The 16,732-nt window shown below is 36.4% G+C and overlaps 1 protein-coding gene across 11 annotated transcripts in view; it reads right to left on the bottom strand.

The window, feature by feature from the left end:
- The window catches only part of PPFIBP2 (PPFIA binding protein 2), a 90,200-nt gene that overhangs the window by 25,096 nt on the left and 48,372 nt on the right, over positions 1–16,732 (bottom strand). For 6 of the 11 annotated variants that reach the window (XR_009958444.1, XM_062576090.1, XM_062576094.1 and 3 more), the window contains exons 5-8: positions 10,620–10,751; positions 4,999–5,181; positions 3,138–3,230; positions 579–687 (exon numbers count right to left, since the gene is read on the bottom strand). Coding sequence is in view for 10 of the 11 variants with exons in the window: in XM_062576090.1 (XP_062432074.1) it covers positions 579–687; positions 3,138–3,230; positions 4,999–5,181; positions 10,620–10,751 (517 nt within the window). In the remaining variant the exon portion in view is untranslated. The remainder of the gene's footprint in view (positions 1–578; positions 688–3,137; positions 3,231–4,998; positions 5,182–10,619; positions 10,752–16,732) is intronic. The other 5 variants (XM_062576099.1, XM_062576095.1, XM_062576100.1 and 2 more) reach the window with 1 other exon arrangement.

The following is a 16,732-nucleotide window of genomic DNA, read 5'->3' as shown; positions in this document are numbered from 1 at the left end:
TAAAGAACAAAAAGAGCACTAATACCATATTGCTCACAACTCAACAACTGACAATCTAAGGCATCAATGCTGGACAGAACTACAATAATATTGGCTGAGATCAAAGGGTATGGATGTATCTGCCATAACCTTTAATTGTGCAGATTAAAACAGAAATCTGGGATATAGCCCTGAACAAAGGGAAGACGTCCATCAACAAGTAAGTTTTAGAATGTTGGAATACTCAAACATTATGCAGAGGTACTATTACAACAATTTTAAGAATTGCCATTCTTAAAAATGGTAATTATTAAGACTTTTCAAGGAAGTTTTGAAGGTATACACAAAAATATGTTTCCAGGAAACATTAAAATGAGTCTTTCAAATTATAAGAAATTCGTATAGAAAAAGATTCACTGCCCTTTGGATAGCTCTATCAGAAGGCCAAATAAATCTGCACCATTCTTCCTTCCAAAATGGATTCTATAATATTCTATAACATATATTCTTTTATCTCCTTATATTGCTTTGAAATCTTGAGCCAAGCTGCTACCGAAGTGAAGTAAAATAAGTGAGGTTTTTAATTCCTCTCCTCCTACCTTTTTCTGCAACTTCACTATGTGATGACATTCTAGATAGGTGACTCTGTAAGCGTTCAATTTCTGCATCTTTGAGCGCTAACTGTTCCTGAAGCTGAGCTATCTCGGCCTGAAAGAGAATACAACAAATTCAGAATACAATCGTCACTGATTCTCTGCCCTTCCCCATGAAGGGCGGAAGGACAGATGGCTTCTAAGCAAAACACTTTTCTTTAAATGAGGTCCTGTTCCCAATTCAGGACATTTTATAAACACTGTAACAACCTTAATACATTTCTTGGTGTCACTATCCTTTTCCTTTTACAGAAGCTCACTTTTTTTCCATGCAGTTAGCTCTCAGAAAAGAGGCTTATGGGAAAGGTTAAATTTTTAAGGATTCATGTAGATAAACTGATGGAAAGCCGTTAACACTGCAGTGATGCCATATATAATGGCTATTACAGGGCAACTCCTGAATCCTGCTTAAAGACCACTAAAAGATAACAAAGCAATTTTTAAAAGATATTTTGTTTTTTAATTCTAGTTACAATTTATTAATGTAATTGAGAACCTATTAATGCTGAGTTGTCTTCCCAGCAGCACGACAAAACTGTTCACATCAGGTGTGTTAGGTAGCAAATACAATAGAAGCAAAGCATGGCTGGGAAAACAATACTCCATAATAAAACAGAATTCAGTGGTTAATATGCACTTACTGAAATTTGTGCTGCCTCCAGATCAGGATGAAATCTCATATATTAAAGGCCTCAAGAATATAGAAGGAAAAAAAATCTGTGATTGTCCACAGTGTGAAATACAGTGACTCTCGTCTTTTTTTCTCTCTGAGAAAACCTGGTAACAGCACGCTTTCCTGAGGTAATAACTTTGTTAAGATTTTCTTCAGAGCATTAAAGCCATTATCTTACCATTTTACATTTCCCCTAGCAAAAACAAAGCAGTAGAATTCCTTGCAGTTAAACAAAAGCAAAAGCACCAGCTTCTCAAAATATTAAAATCAAAGGGTGGAAAAAAACAGCTCACCAAACATTATCTGGACAGGGAAAAAAAATGACCTATTTATTTCTATTTATTCTACACAAACACATGTTTTTCACCAGGAAGCAAGCAGCTGGATGGCAGCAAAGGACCACTACTCTGCCTGCAACTCCTCGTGGAATAGAAGAATGCGCTTTATTGCACCCCCAGAAGGGCTCCTACACTTCTAGTGACTAATGTGCTTTTTATATCCAGTCATGGAAGTATTCCAAACTCTTATTTAAGAAGTTGGAGCAACAAGATGACAAAGCTGCAGACTTCTTAATACAAGATTTGAGGTTGTCTCCTCTGGTCTTTTTGATCTTGCAGCTCTCGTAAATACTGTTTTCTTTCAGTTCTCATTCCTGACATCTTTACAATTATTTTTCTTTTCCTCTTTTCCACTGCACTTTTATTCTTTTCTGCTCCCACATCTTCTCTCATTAAATGGTTTTACTATTTTCTAACTTTCCTCACTCTTCTGTACTTTTCATATCTTTCTTGGCAGCTGACAACACAATGTTTAGCAAAATACTTTCCCAAAGTCTGTTCAATGTTACCACTTCAGAGAGAACATTTTGATGAACATATTATCTTAATACAAAAAAGGTAAGATAGCAAATTTCAATATTCATCTGAATTCTCAAAGAAATGCTAATACAAATAAGTTGCATCTGTCATTTCTGGATCAGGCTATCAAATATTATGAAAAACCTCAGTTTAGTAACTTGAAATGTTTTTCCAAGATCCAGATATAGCTCAAAAAAAAAAAAAAAAAAAAAAAAATCAGTCATTCATGCAAACAGTAATACATATATGATGCAGGAAGGGAATGTGATTACAGCACAAAAATATACCTCCAACTGGGAAAAATAAGGTGCTTCTTAATCTAATGGAAAAAGTGCTAAAAATTCAATCTAGAATAAAGTGCAACTGTTTAATAATGAGAATGCTCAATGCATGAAATAAATTGGTAGGGGAAATGGTGCAGTATTTCAAATGTTGAGTATCTCCAGATTAAGATACGACTTCTAGGAATTATTAAGGTCAGTCTAGGGTACGGCAGGTATGGTCTTTAATATATATGAAGTAGTGATCTAATGCTGCATTTTGGGCTTACTGTCTATTAAAATAAAATCCAGAGTAAGCAAACACCCAACCAGCTTCGCATGTTGCATCCTTAAAATGATTTTCAGCCTAGAAAGCTTATTCCATAGATACGTGTCACCATTATGGAAATGAAAGACAGAAAACCTTCAAAGGAGGTTTCTCCTCAAAACAAATTTTTTCCAAGTTCAAATGCTTCTCTTTAAGAAAAAGGTAAAAGTCTGGAAACTGCAGGAAAAGGAGCAAAACACACAAAAAATAATTACAAAAACTTTAAGCCAAAATACTTATTCCACAGACAGTTCAAGAAAATCTGACTTCATAGTTACCAATGATACAAGGCAATTGTAAGAAAAGTAAATACTGATAAGAAATAGCTCATATCTATTTCCAACTAAAATAAGCCTGCCATTAGTGAAAAGCAAATATTCTGCTTACTTTAGTTGCTTTCAATTTCCACTCATACTGATTTCTTTCATTTTCCAGTTCTTCTACCTTAATTTTGAGGTGTCTAAGCTCCTGTAGCAAACTCTGCAAAGGAAGAAGAAGAGCTAAATTTAAGATTACTCAGGTAAATAATAATTTTCTGTAGTCTCAAATTAAAGATCATGCACAGACCATGCAGTAATAAACACTGAACCATCCACATAAAAAATTGTGGCCTAGACTAAGTAGACAAACACTCTTTTTAATTCAGAGATTATTATAAAGAATATTTTCTCAAACTCTCGACTGAGAAATTTGCTCATAGTTTCAGGTAAAGTACGATGGATGATCCTGATGAAGTCATGTGAGCCTCTATGGAAATGAGCTAAGAAGTCTACAACTGTCAGTCGCATATACTATTAACTGTTCTTCCAAAGAGGTATTTAAATTGCTTATTTAAGAAAAATAACACTCAGACTAAATAATATTATCACGTTATAGACATTCAATACCATACATTGATGTTTGCCACTTTGCAAATTAAGTTGATGCAGTGCAGAGCTGCAGCTCCCAGGGTTTTTAATATTCTCTGTCTATTCCTCTGAGAAAGTTGTCTCTTGAATTTCCCTTCTCCCTTCCCTTGACAGAATCATATCTTAATGCTCATTCTTGAGGCCAACAGTGTTAAATCCTTGATGTATTTCTAACAAGACTAAATGTCTTGAACTCTATATTGCAGTAGTTTGAAAGTGTAACCTAATTCTAGGTTCCTGTATAGTATCATATGCATTAAGCAACTATACAAGTATCCTGGATTAAATCAATGTTTATTGTAAATGACTCCCAAATTTGGCTTTCGTATTATTTCTCCAATATGTAGTTGTATGCTAGTCTAATAATTCACTAATCAGTTCCAGACAGAGGTAAGCTCAGAAACAATAGCACTACATGCACAACAGGCATCATCATCATATCCAAATGAGTTTTTTTTTAATAAATCTATGAGAAAAAATAGTAAAAAAATCCTCACAATATAAGCAGATTAGTTGTAGGATCATCTTTAATTAGAGATGTAGCAACTAAAGCAAACAGATTTAAAAGCAAATCTTAAATTGGACTTTTTCAGGCATACAATATCATTCCACTTTGAATGTTGATTTAAAAAGTTTATGCACAGCTTTTGCTTTGACATGTGGCATAGTTTTGATCAGATAAAAATGAAGATTTGTAATGTAAATTCAAAAATGCTTCTCTCATTACTGCTTATATCAGGCAACAGAAAATGTTTTAGATTTCTTACTTTTAATGGTACAAATAGGTTATTCTTATTATGGCTCCTTTCATTTACTTTATCAAAATGAAAAGAAAGGATACTTTCCATATTATTTTTAGACACTTTCCAGATAATCTTACCTGAAACTATATTCTATACCTGGGTTAAGTTTTTAAGATATTCAAGAATTAATTATCCTCTGCATTGAGAATATAGGTTAGGATGCACTATAATGCACAGTTAGGGTAGCATTACACTGAGGAAAATTACCAAACTATGCTGCAGATCAAGCAGAAAAAAAGCAAAACAAAAAGAATGGCTAAAAGAAAAAGCACTTGTGACCTAAAAATAAAATCAAAATCATGTAAAAGCTGAAGGATGCAATGGTTCTTACAGACAGCTGTGCTTTAGTAGTCAACGGTGACCAAATTTGTCGCAGTGTTGGGATTATTTATTTATTTATATATAACCACAGCACTATTACTAACAAAAGCCACAAAGATTAATGCAAACAATTCACAACCCACTTCTGGTTAGCAGAATTTAGTTTCTGTAAAACAAGGCAATACACAGGCTTCTGCTAAGGTGTACTTCTCGTACATCACACTGAGAACAGTTCTTCTGGCTGAGGGTCTCTACCACTGATCTTGGACTAGCTTGAGGACCATTAGGTGTCAAGTCAGGTTTCCTATCTTGAGACTTTCTTTCTTGGATTCTACTATTAATTTCCAGCTGCATTCTACACATCTGCTCCTGTAGCTCACTGATCAGATTCACTACTGACTGAAAACATGGGGATAAGAAAGGAAAAGAAAAGAAAAAAAGGTGAGAAGGAAAATGAAGACAAGATGCAAAGATATTTCTACAGTTGCAGCACAAAGTAGTACATGAAGCATATCACAGGTAAACTTCAGAAGTCAGATAATGTGTTTCCCTTCTGATAAAATATGTGTGAATGGGTGTAAATCTGGAACATGCATAGAGCTACAGTTTAAACACAACAGAATATGTGCCAGAATAATTTGTGATTTTGATACCAACGTGAAGATCAGAATTTGCCCCACATTTTTGATAACTTATTCAGCCAAAGTCAGGTATCAGAAAAACGTGGAATATATTTTGTTACACTGTCTGAATGGCAGACTTCCCTGAAATGGACTTGGTTACATTAATTTACACAGCCAAATCATCTACTAGGAAAAAACTGCCAAGTGCTCTGCTAAGGCCATATCTATTTTGTCTTTTTATAAACATTAATTTTGAGAATTAATTAGTAAATTACAGAATTACAAAACTAATTAGTAAAGTAATTCAGTCTCAGGTCAGAAAAATACTACATAACCTACCCTGCTATTTTGCTTTATCCTTTGGGCAGTATCATGACATAAAGAAACAGTTAGGCAACATATGTAAGAGAAGTCAAAAAAGTATCATAGAAGAAAAAAATAATGACTTCTAAGTGCACTGATATGCTGGCCAGCTTCCCTGAAAGAGTCAGTGATATACAAAAAAAAAAAAAAAAAAAAAAAAAAAAAAAAAGCAGTTTTGGAAAGCAAACCACCACATACAAATATTTAAATCTATTTAACATTTCACTTTAATTCACTAGTTCAGCAGCAAATAGTCCTGGGTATTTTCTCAGAGATTATGAATCTGGATGGTCTTTCTCTTGAAATGTGTTTTGCAACTCTACAGTTTTCCTAAGTGGAATAAATTTGATGAGATCAATGCATTTCCCAAAGAAGTTAAAAAGTTACTAATGGAGAAAACAACAGACAACAGGGCATGATTTTTTATTTTCTTCATTACAATGCCTAACAATGTCCTGTAATCTCTATTCTCCTGTGATTCAGTAATCTCAAAGCTGGCTACATCTGTGCTAGGGAACAGCTACTGCTTACTGCAAGGACAGGATTTACATTATTCCAAATATATGTTCCAGATAAATACTTAACAGAGTTAATCTTGAACTGCACCAGCTTCCACACACAAATTTAAAAATTCACAGATTTCCCTTCAAAAGCATCCACAGCAGTGAGCTAAAAATGTTTCACATCAGTCAGCTATTTTTCTTGGGCACTGTGTTTAAGATGAAATTCAGAACAGCAGTTGTGTATGTTGCACTCTGCACATTTTACTGAATCAGCCTCACATTATGCCTGATGCTCACCCTCTGTCATTCAACGAAGCTTTCTGAACATAAATGAGGATTAGCTCCTCAAACAATCAATTTTTTTTTTTTTAAGCACTGCCTGCAGTATACCAACCCTGCTATATCCAGTCTTTTATAGGCTGACATGTTTTGCCAGGGCTGCACTGGAAAGACAAGACAGCTTCTTTCAGCATCAGCTCGTCTGGGTGAAACTATATCCTTCTTATGTTCACTGGCTACCTTAGCTGCTTAACAGCAATGCAGGAGGACACTGGTGAGGAGAATGTCCCTCCAGCTAACTCATCCTCTTATCAGAGCATTGTAAAGCAGGACAATCATAGTATCAGGTTTATTAACAATTTAGACCATAGCCACAACCCTGCTTCTTTCACACTTAGATTTTGTTTCATTTTTACCATGACTTGCACCAACAGATGCCTCATTGAGCAGTATGAACTGCAGGCCGCCTGCTCATTTACCTTGTTTTCTTTCAAACATCAGAGTCTCAGTCTACACTTGTCTCTGACACAAAACACTTAACCCTTATAAGCTGCGCAATAAAAAGGATCACAAGTGATATTTGGCTCATCGACTCAAGTTTCACTAAAGTTACAAATAACCGTGCTAGATATTTAATTCAGAAATGCCCACACAACAGCCACAAAATCGAACTTACAACAAACTTTTCTGTATTTTTTAATACAGAAAAATAAAACCCACAGAACTTAACACCTGCCAGAAGAGGCAAGCAGGAGAGCACAGGGCCTGTTAAAGAAGGTGAAGTGGACAATTGTTCCTGCAGTCTCCTATAAAAGGCCTCTTTTGTCTGTGCATGGGTGGAGCAGACATCTGAGACATCTGAGCTGCAGCAAATCACTTGATAATGCTGCTCTTACATACCTTGCTACATTAAGCAAACACATTTCCTAAATTCTAAGACTTCTCAGGTGAGGGAAAAGCAACAAACTCTCTTTGGTTGGGGTTTCAGAAACCTTCACAGTGGCACCGCTGAAAAAGTAAGGGAACATTATTCTGCAGTAAGATAACTAAAATGACAGAACTCAGAGGGAGGCTGTCCATTTACAAACAGCTATTCTTTGGCCCCCGTATTATATGTATATATAAAAAAGGCACTTTAAATTTAGCGTGCTTCTGAAAAGCCAGAGACAAGTGGCATCCAGTGTGGAGTTAATACCTTTGAGAGCTTAGAGATACTTGCTAATTAAAATCAGAACTAAAGCACAGCTGCACAAGACAAAGTGAAATGAATCTGACAGATTAAAACTCACTTATATTTAGAATAATATCCTAATTTGCTTTGTTTTTCCCCAACCCAACCAGAGAGGTAATTCTACAGATAAATTCTATCTGGCTGAAAACAGCTGCTGTGAAATAAGCCAATGCAAAATTGGAGTACAGACTGCAAATATCTTTTAGCTGAATTATTCTTCACTTACATATCTCATTTAAAACTTTTTTTAAGTTCGTTATTATATTTAGAAACGGCAGGGTCAGATATGCACTATAGTTAAAAGGCTGTTTAGAATGACTTAGTTAATGGGTGCCTCTGGAAGAGGCATGTTAGAGTGAAAACTAAGGACTTACACTTCTGACAATGGCAAAATCATCCCATCAATGCTCTGCTGACCTTTGTTAATCCTAAATTCAGCCCTGAAAGCAGCAACTGGCAAACTGCTGTGTATGAGAAAGGATCTAGCTCTGTCACCTACAGCTTTGTTCCCACTTGTGTGAAAATATTTATTACAACTTCATTTGATACATTATACATTGTAACAGCATGCTGTGGTAGCCATGACATTCAGATACAATTACAGCAAGATTAATTTCATTCAGTCATTGTCAATTTGGAGAACTGTGTCACTGTAGCAATTACATTACCACAACACAATTCTGTAAGCATAAAAAAAGAGTCAACTAAAAGGTAGGCTGTTTGCTTATTTAAGGACAGTTTATTCACTAAAAAGATACAGTCAGGCAGTGAGTATGGAAAGACCCTCAAAATTTTAACAAATTTAAGCAGTATTTGTTGACAAATTATATAAAGAAAATACATTGAAAAATGTCATCCTGATGTTTGAAATTATGTTCTTCTTGAAAACTAGTAAAATTTACAATAATAGGAGATGAAATGGGGTTAAAGCATTAGAATTTAAGCAAGCATCATATTTGACTGAAAACAACCTCTTTTCATTTGGATTAATAATTATTCAGAAAAATCTGAAATCACTGAAAAAAAGTCTCAACAAGCAAACCAAATAAGCTCCCTTCATTTTCCACAGCTTTAGTTATAACGCCCATTTTTCTTGCTTTGTATAAATAGGTTTGCAACGTTCGGCAGGCCAGAAATTTAATCATACCTCAGAGTAGTTAATAATTCAGGCCATGTTTAACACAAAGATTCTTATCAGATCAGAATCCTTTTCCACCTCACTGAGATGTTTCCTCTTGCTTAGCAATACAGCAAAGGCTTCCAGGTCTCTAAAACCCAGCTCTTCCCTCCCAGTGGGCCATACACCTTATTGTGGGGGCAGCAGAACGTCACGGGTCAGAAGCGTCACTCTCATCACGGGCCCAGACCCCTCAGGACGTCCGAGCACCAGCAGGGCAAGCGCGCGCAGCTTCGTTGCCTCCCGGGGCTCGGGCTGATGGTGCCTGTCCTGCAGGAACTCAAGCAGCCTCCTCCTGGCGTTCAGCACGTCACAGGAAGTGCTGAAGGCCTCTCAGGCGGACGAGACGGTAGCTGGGAGCAGGCTGCCATCTCTAGAGCTGCCCCATGCTGCACAGACCTGTTAAACTTTCAGGTAGTCTGAGACTGCTCAGGCCTTCTGCACACAGGGCACTGACAGCAGTGAGTGAAAGAGAGCACAAGGCCACAGATGGTAAAACACAGCAGCTGGTGCCTCTCTGACTTGCAAGCTCCGCCAGAAATTGCTCTCTATAAGCTATCTTTTCATCTCTAAAGAAAACTTCAGAGGATGAATAAATCAAAAATTAAATACACCTAAAACATACTATGTTACTGCAAGTAAATTATGTGTGCATAATTAGTAGCCATCAAATATTTCACTAGCAACATTATAGAGAGCAAACAGTTTTCTAACACTGCCTGCATTTCAAATTCTCCTAAGTCTACTTGAAACAAAGTCTTTTTTCAGTCAGCGAAGTATAAATCTTGGCCTCAGCCACAGTCCTACTAATCCTTCTCTGCCAGTTGTCCCCTTACAGGAGCACTGAGCAAAGCAACACATGAAAACTTGTCATAATAGTTGCGTCTTCCATAATCCCTTTTCTTCCCAGCTCCCACCTGCTTGCTCACTACCATGAAGAGGTTTCTAGGGAATTGGGCTCCATAAAGCAAATGGATTATTGACCTATTGTTAATACTGATTCCCTGTTTCATACTCTCTTCCTTAAACAGTATGGTAAAAAGCAAAGCTTCTCTGGTGTCTGGAACTCTTTGGGTCTGAAAAGGGGTATGGATTAGAATTTCCTCTAATGTGTATCATTTTTTGCACTATCTATTTATTAGGTAACCACAAGGAAATACACCCATTTGAGGAAAATGCCTTTCCCCTTTTCTTTCCTCTCCTTCCCAACTGCCATGAATGCATTAAAATCAGTGAGGGCCTCTGCATACAAGTGTTTGTAGCATTTCTAATACTACTGAGCTAGTAGTCTTCTCTCCCACGTAAGTGGGGAAATACAAGAGCTCTGTTAGGGTTCAGACTGCCATGCCACTTCAGCTCCTGTAGACAGGGAAGGGTTAAGTAAACAACAATTTTAACATATGCATCTGAAAGGGACTTTCTGTATCTTGACTAAAGCCAAACAGCACTTTTAGACTAGAATGAGAGAGGGGAAAAGAAACCACACCCCCGAAAAAGTATAATCATATTCACCACTGCATGAACAGAATCAGTGATACAGACTGTGCTGTAAGTGCAGGAGAGCCTACCGCAGGCTGATTAGAGCTCAAGAACTCAGGTGTATGACAGCATGTCACAGACATGACAGAATAAAAGAAGATCAGCTAATGAAAGAAACTCACCTCAGCTTTGTTCTGTTTCTCTTCATATTCGCTCTGTTCCTTTTCCATACCAACCAGCTTAATCTTCAGATCTGAAACTTCAGCCATCAAATCTAATTTCTGAGTCTCTAATGATGTTCGACTTAGCAACTCCTGAAAGAAAAGCAGAATATTATCCCCAGTTATTTCTATTTATGTGAATACTGAGACAACGTTACGTGGTTTGCTGACAAACTCACAGAAAAGCACTTACTCAGTGCTGCCTCTTTATAATACAAAAGCAAAATGAGTCTCTTCTTCAAAAGTTACAATCACTAATCTTTACAATTCAAAAAAAGATGGATTTGACTTAAGCATTTACTGCAGGTGGGAAAAGTAACTAATAGTTATGTTATTGAAAACTTGACAAAAATATAAAGTGAGTGAAAATATGCTCAAGTCCATAGTTAAAGAGAAAAAAGAACAGTTTACAAATTCACATAAAAGTGAATTTCTCTACCCTCCTTAACAGCACTTACCTTTTGAGTTACATGTTCTTAGTTCTGCAGCTATTCTCCTCTAAATGTTCTCCCATGTTTTTAATCACTAAACCACTGTCCACTTCTCCACTTTAAGAAAATGTGCGGACCAGAGTTAATTCCTGGGCAACACATCAAACTAGAAAACAATACTAAGGCTGTACAAACCCAAAGCTACAAAATGCCAAAGACCTTCAGATGACACGTTACAAAGCACACCATTACTTCCTAAAATGCTCATCAGACAGAGCTACGTTTTAGATTTAAAATGTAATGTTTTAGAATTGTATCATTTGTATAATGTGCTATTCAACCAAAGATGTATTACAAAATGAGTACCCCAAGCAAAACAGACAGCACCAAAGATAAGCAACATTTCCCCAGTCATGCCAATAGTTCTTAAAAGTTTACACTGCATAGTACTTTTGAAAACTATGCATATTACAGAGGGAACAACACTAAACGGGAATATGATTTAACCGCAATCTAGAAGACAATGTCTCAACTGAGTAGCTGTGTAAACTAGAAACATTTGGCCCCGACTTTTACCTGTGTGACCCGAGTTCATTTTTCAGGTTGCAGGGCATGTTCTGGACAAAGTGGTATCACTGTGTTTGAAAAGTTTTCAACATTCACCTCCTTGCATCTCTCAGTTTTCCAAGAGAGTCAAAGCCAAAAATCTTCCAAACTTAACAAAGTATAATTTCTAAAACTGTCTCTGCTAGTCTCCAGTTTCAAAGGGGAAAACCAATTCAAGAGTCTTAAGTCTTAATAAAAATCAATACCTGAGTTTCAAACTAATATATTTTTGCAATCGTACTCAGGTTTCTAAGTGGACATATTGTTTTTTAAAATATAATAGCATTTTCAGCTCACATTAGTGTGCTGATCATATGAAATGGAGTACTGCAGAATTACAGAAGATTCTGCTTTGAATTACACATTAGTGACTTTAACTGAAGTTGGCATAGTTATTCTGGATCTACACTGATGTTATTGAGTGATTAGAAACTGTTTCTCCAGAAATACCTTTTTCTCATTTCCACCCCTTCCACAGACAGAATAGTACACTGTAGACCATGTTTTGGAGCCAAGGAAGCAGCAAACAAATGTTATTTTAAAAATTATACAGTTGCAGTTTATTTGGAACCCAAATCTTCTCTACATGTAGATTGTTTTAATCCAGTGGGAATGTTGCTCAAATTAAAAATAGTAGTAGACTTGCATCTGCATTGCAACACTGATTATCTAAGCCGCACACTGTTCCCAGAGCTGTGCCCATTCCTGCTGACATTGCCAGTGATCTCTGTGTGGATGGGAAAACAGAAGTTCAGCCTCATACCTTGCTTTTCCCCAAATGAAATAGATGGATCACTAACCAGAAAAAGCTAGTTCACCCCCCTTTTTGTTGAGAAGCCTAACAAAAGCCTAACAAAAAAGTCACCTAACAAAATTACAGTAGTGACCGCTTTCCAAAATCATCACATTAGAAGGGGTGATGCAATAAAAAGCAACAATTACAAATAATTCTTCAATGCTTCAGAAAAACAATGAAACAACAAAACACTAATCTGCACAAGTCCCAGAACCACATTCCAACCCAGACTGGAGCAGGCTTTGTACAGCTGTTAACACAGCAGAATTTTACAGATTAAGCTATAGTTTAAAATGGGAATTTTGATATGAAATGAAGCCACTGAGCATTAAAAAGGCTAGTGGAATAAGGTGACTTTGGCTCCTATTCATTGACAGACTGTATTCACTGCTGAATACAAACATTAAGAATTTTTTTTAATTTGACATTGACGTGGTGCTTCATGATAAAACAAGATTTCTTAGTAAGGCAAGCAGACTCCGCACCCATCTAGAGATTTTTAACAAAAGATCTATCCGGAGTGCAATGGCTGGTATCACTCCTTACACTTCTTGCAGACTCCCAAGCTACGCTTATTTGCCCAGTGGAGAGTAACACCTTATTCCTTTCATTCTGAGTTCAGTAGCTCCATGTGAACAGTATGGTGCTACCTGCTATTAGTGAGCTAACTATTTTTTTTAATCAATTCAAACAAAATTTTACATTTTGCTTTGAAGGTGGAGAACCAGAACCTCAGACAGTATAAACTGGCATAGAGCTTTTGCCTTAAAATAGACAAAATAGCTAACTATCCCTAGTTTGTTTTCAATGGTGCTACACTGATTTAAACCAGATGACAATTTATCTTGCATGTAGAAAGTCTAACTTTTGCTTTTGAAAGAAAGTGCCGTTCAAAGTAAACGTCCCTTCTTGAAAATGGATAACATCTGGAAGCAATTATTTTCATCTTCAAGCAGATGCTCACAGTGAACAGTTCATTAGAGAATGTGACCCATTTTGCTGCAGAGAAATTATAGTGTATTTCAGTGGTATGATGCAACTTAAAGCCAGCCAGAATAAATATGCAATTGTAAGAAAAGAAAATACAAATTTATGTTACTGGTTTTAAAGCAAAAAAGATAATATAGGAGATGCAAAATGGTGATTTGGGCTGCAGTGGCTTTAGGAGGATCTTAAAGTACCCAAGTGCAGTATAAAAATAGAACATATTCTATAGAATCTTATTTATAAATAAGATTTTGTTTTTAATTTAAAAAATGCAATGGAAGTATAATTTAATTTCTCTGAGTTTCTTCTTTGAAAAGCACCCTTTAACTTTAAAAATTAAACTGTTTTAGGAGTAGAGTGATTACAAAGACAAGTCATATAGAAGCTACTATATTTGTATGCCAGACAGATCAATGCATAGTGAACTACTTCCAAACACAACTGCGTTTTTAAAATTCTGATTGTATACTTGTTAAATATTAAGTCATGCTTTTTAATATCCCCAGTTAAACTGAAGCATGTGTTAAATCTCACTTTCACGTTGTCTTGGAAATACATAATTCTTATAAAGCTGTTTATAAAAGTTACATGACATTACATAGCTTAGAAAGAGGACATGACATTATTTTAAGTTGTTAAGCGTAGCAAATTTCATGATATTTAGTAGTCCATAGAACAGAAGTGGTAATCATGCTATATACTGATAGAGAAACCATAAATAAGATTTTAGTCCAGTAAAAAAGTAAATTACCCAAGAATCATATTTTATACTTACACACTGTGTAAAATACACGGTATAAAATACAATGCTGCAGAAAGTTCATACTTTTCATCCTTATTCAAACAGTTTAGGGAAAGACAGAGAGAGACCTACCTGATAAGCAAGATTCAGCAAGAACCACTACTAATGAGGCCTGCATTTCAAGTGCTGTGTGTCAGCTGTGGCAGAAATAAGATACTTGCTTAACTGAAAACACAGCTGAGAGCAATGTACATGTATAATCTCCATGAAATGGTGCAAGTCAGTAGCAGAGAGGGAATTACAGCCCTCCAATTCATCCTTTGCACACTGTATAGTTAAGTCCTGGAGAGGACAGAACTTCCCGTTACACTGACGATTTGAATAGCCTTTGCATGTGTCTGATGAGCAGATCTGTACCAACAATAACTGTAAAATAATAGAGCAGTGTTACGCTCACCTATATAGAAAGGCTGCTTGACTTTAGCACATACTCTAAAAACCTCAGCCTTACAACCAGAACAGCACAGAGCACAGTTCAAAATCTGAAACTCAAAAACTAGCTGCTGGCAAGTAGTTACTTGCTGCAAACTACAAGCAAGTACTGAAATTCGTCCAAGATCAGATGTCTCGGGTAATTCAAAATTGAAGGAGTGATCCTTGCAGGCCAGCAAGTTCCTATGAAGCAAACAGGTACACACCAATTCACAACATACAACCAAGACAGGATACTGGCTCATTTGCATACAAGACAACTGCAAATTAGAACAAGTACACAGCAAGCTGCATTGCATTCAAGTTCCCACCCTCATACACCTCTTCCTTCCATTCTTCTGATCTGCTTATGGGGCACTATGGAAAACCTTGAAAAAAAAAAAAAAAAAAGTGAGCACTGTCTGGTACACATTTCCCTGTGCCTTCCACCCAGGCAGCAGTGGGCTAAAAGCTGACATCAAAAAGAGAGAAAGCACAGAAATTCACTCCTGTTTACATCTGAACAGTTCGGTTTCTATTTGTATTTTTAAGACAGAACAAGTCCTGAAGCCAAGTACTCTGTACTTTGCAACATAATTTACTTGATGGAAAACAATCACACTGATGCTATGAAACCATCTGAAAAGAGTGCCCTGGATTGCTTATTGCAATTATGTGTCAGAAGGAAGATGGAAGGCAGAAACAAACTATCAAACTATCGCTAGAATTTGGCATAGGTCAAGCACAAGAAAAACACCACCACAAAAAAAAACAGAGTTTTGCCACAACCTTGGTTGGCAAAGCAAACTGTACAGTGCAATACTCCATGTCACAGAGCTTCAATGGGAACTAATATTTGTTAAATTAATCAAAAGCAGCACAGGAATAGCTAAGAGGTAACTGTTATTATTTGTAATTATTACCACAATAAATGCACTTAAAGAACTGTGAAGGTTAAATCTGTATGTGCACAAAATTCTCTTTTCAAATTGACCTAACACAGTTGTTAAGATTCACAACCTCAACTCCATACCATCAGTGTCGTTACATTGTGTGTGGTGGGTACTTTCTGTCATGGGACAATTTGGGCTATATATAAATCAAAAATTGCTTTTGCTGTATAGTTCTGTCCTGCACTTGTGTATCGTACAAATGAAAGACCAGTTAATAGAAAGCACCATTCAGCTGTGGCTGTAGTTTCATAAAAAGCTATGCCAAATGCACAGCTCATTTTTGCTTTTATACTAGCTCTACCACTCCTTGGACTTCTCTGTGAGCTGGTTCAAATCACTAACCAAGTAGAAAAGCATCCTCTACTTTTTTAAATCCTGAATTATTTTTCTGCTAGGTCATTGAGGAAAACACCAGGTGAGCATGAGAGCCAGTACAAGTGGCAGAAACATAGGGCAAGGAATAGGGAGAAAAATGGAATAACAGAGTAAAGCCTTCCCCTTTTAACAGGGAACTGCTAAAATGGCTCAACTCATTTCATGTAAGTTCACATCTGGACTAAAGAAAATTACACCCTCCTCTCAGAGTAATGAAGAATCATATTTTCCTGAAAAGAGACAGCAATCTGTTGCTACTGTCCAGCACTCCAGATGCCATCCTAAATGCTGAAGAGCAATTTTACATAATTTATAGGAAAAAATATGTCTGCTGTTTAACAAAACAGAAAAAGTTTAGTTGCCAAAAAAAGCTGCATGAAAAAGTTGCTGTTTCCAAAGTATTTACACGATGGCTTTGTAGTAGGGTTCAAAACAACTGTACATAGATCAGAAGCCGAAAGGATTTTAGCCAGTAACCCCACCCTTACAGAGTGGACAAGTCTCTGCTAGAGCAGATTCAACAAAAACTATTTTGCAGGGTAGCCATTACATGCACTGCTCTACTGCTACTACCAGCTATCTCACTAAAGAACTTTGCGAAACTGTCTTAAAGCTTAGATTTTTTTGTTTTTATTGTAGCATTTTACACACAAAATTAACCAAGTCAGATTTTCTTGCAGTTCCAGAAATTAAAAAGACAGAGTTTATCCTGG

Source organism: Rhea pennata, chromosome 5 (assembly GCF_028389875.1).
Source record: "Rhea pennata isolate bPtePen1 chromosome 5, bPtePen1.pri, whole genome shotgun sequence".
NCBI lineage: Eukaryota > Metazoa > Chordata > Aves > Rheiformes > Rheidae > Rhea > Rhea pennata.
The sequence above is the reverse complement of the archived record's forward strand: the minus strand, read 5'-3'. Positions and strand labels throughout refer to the sequence as shown.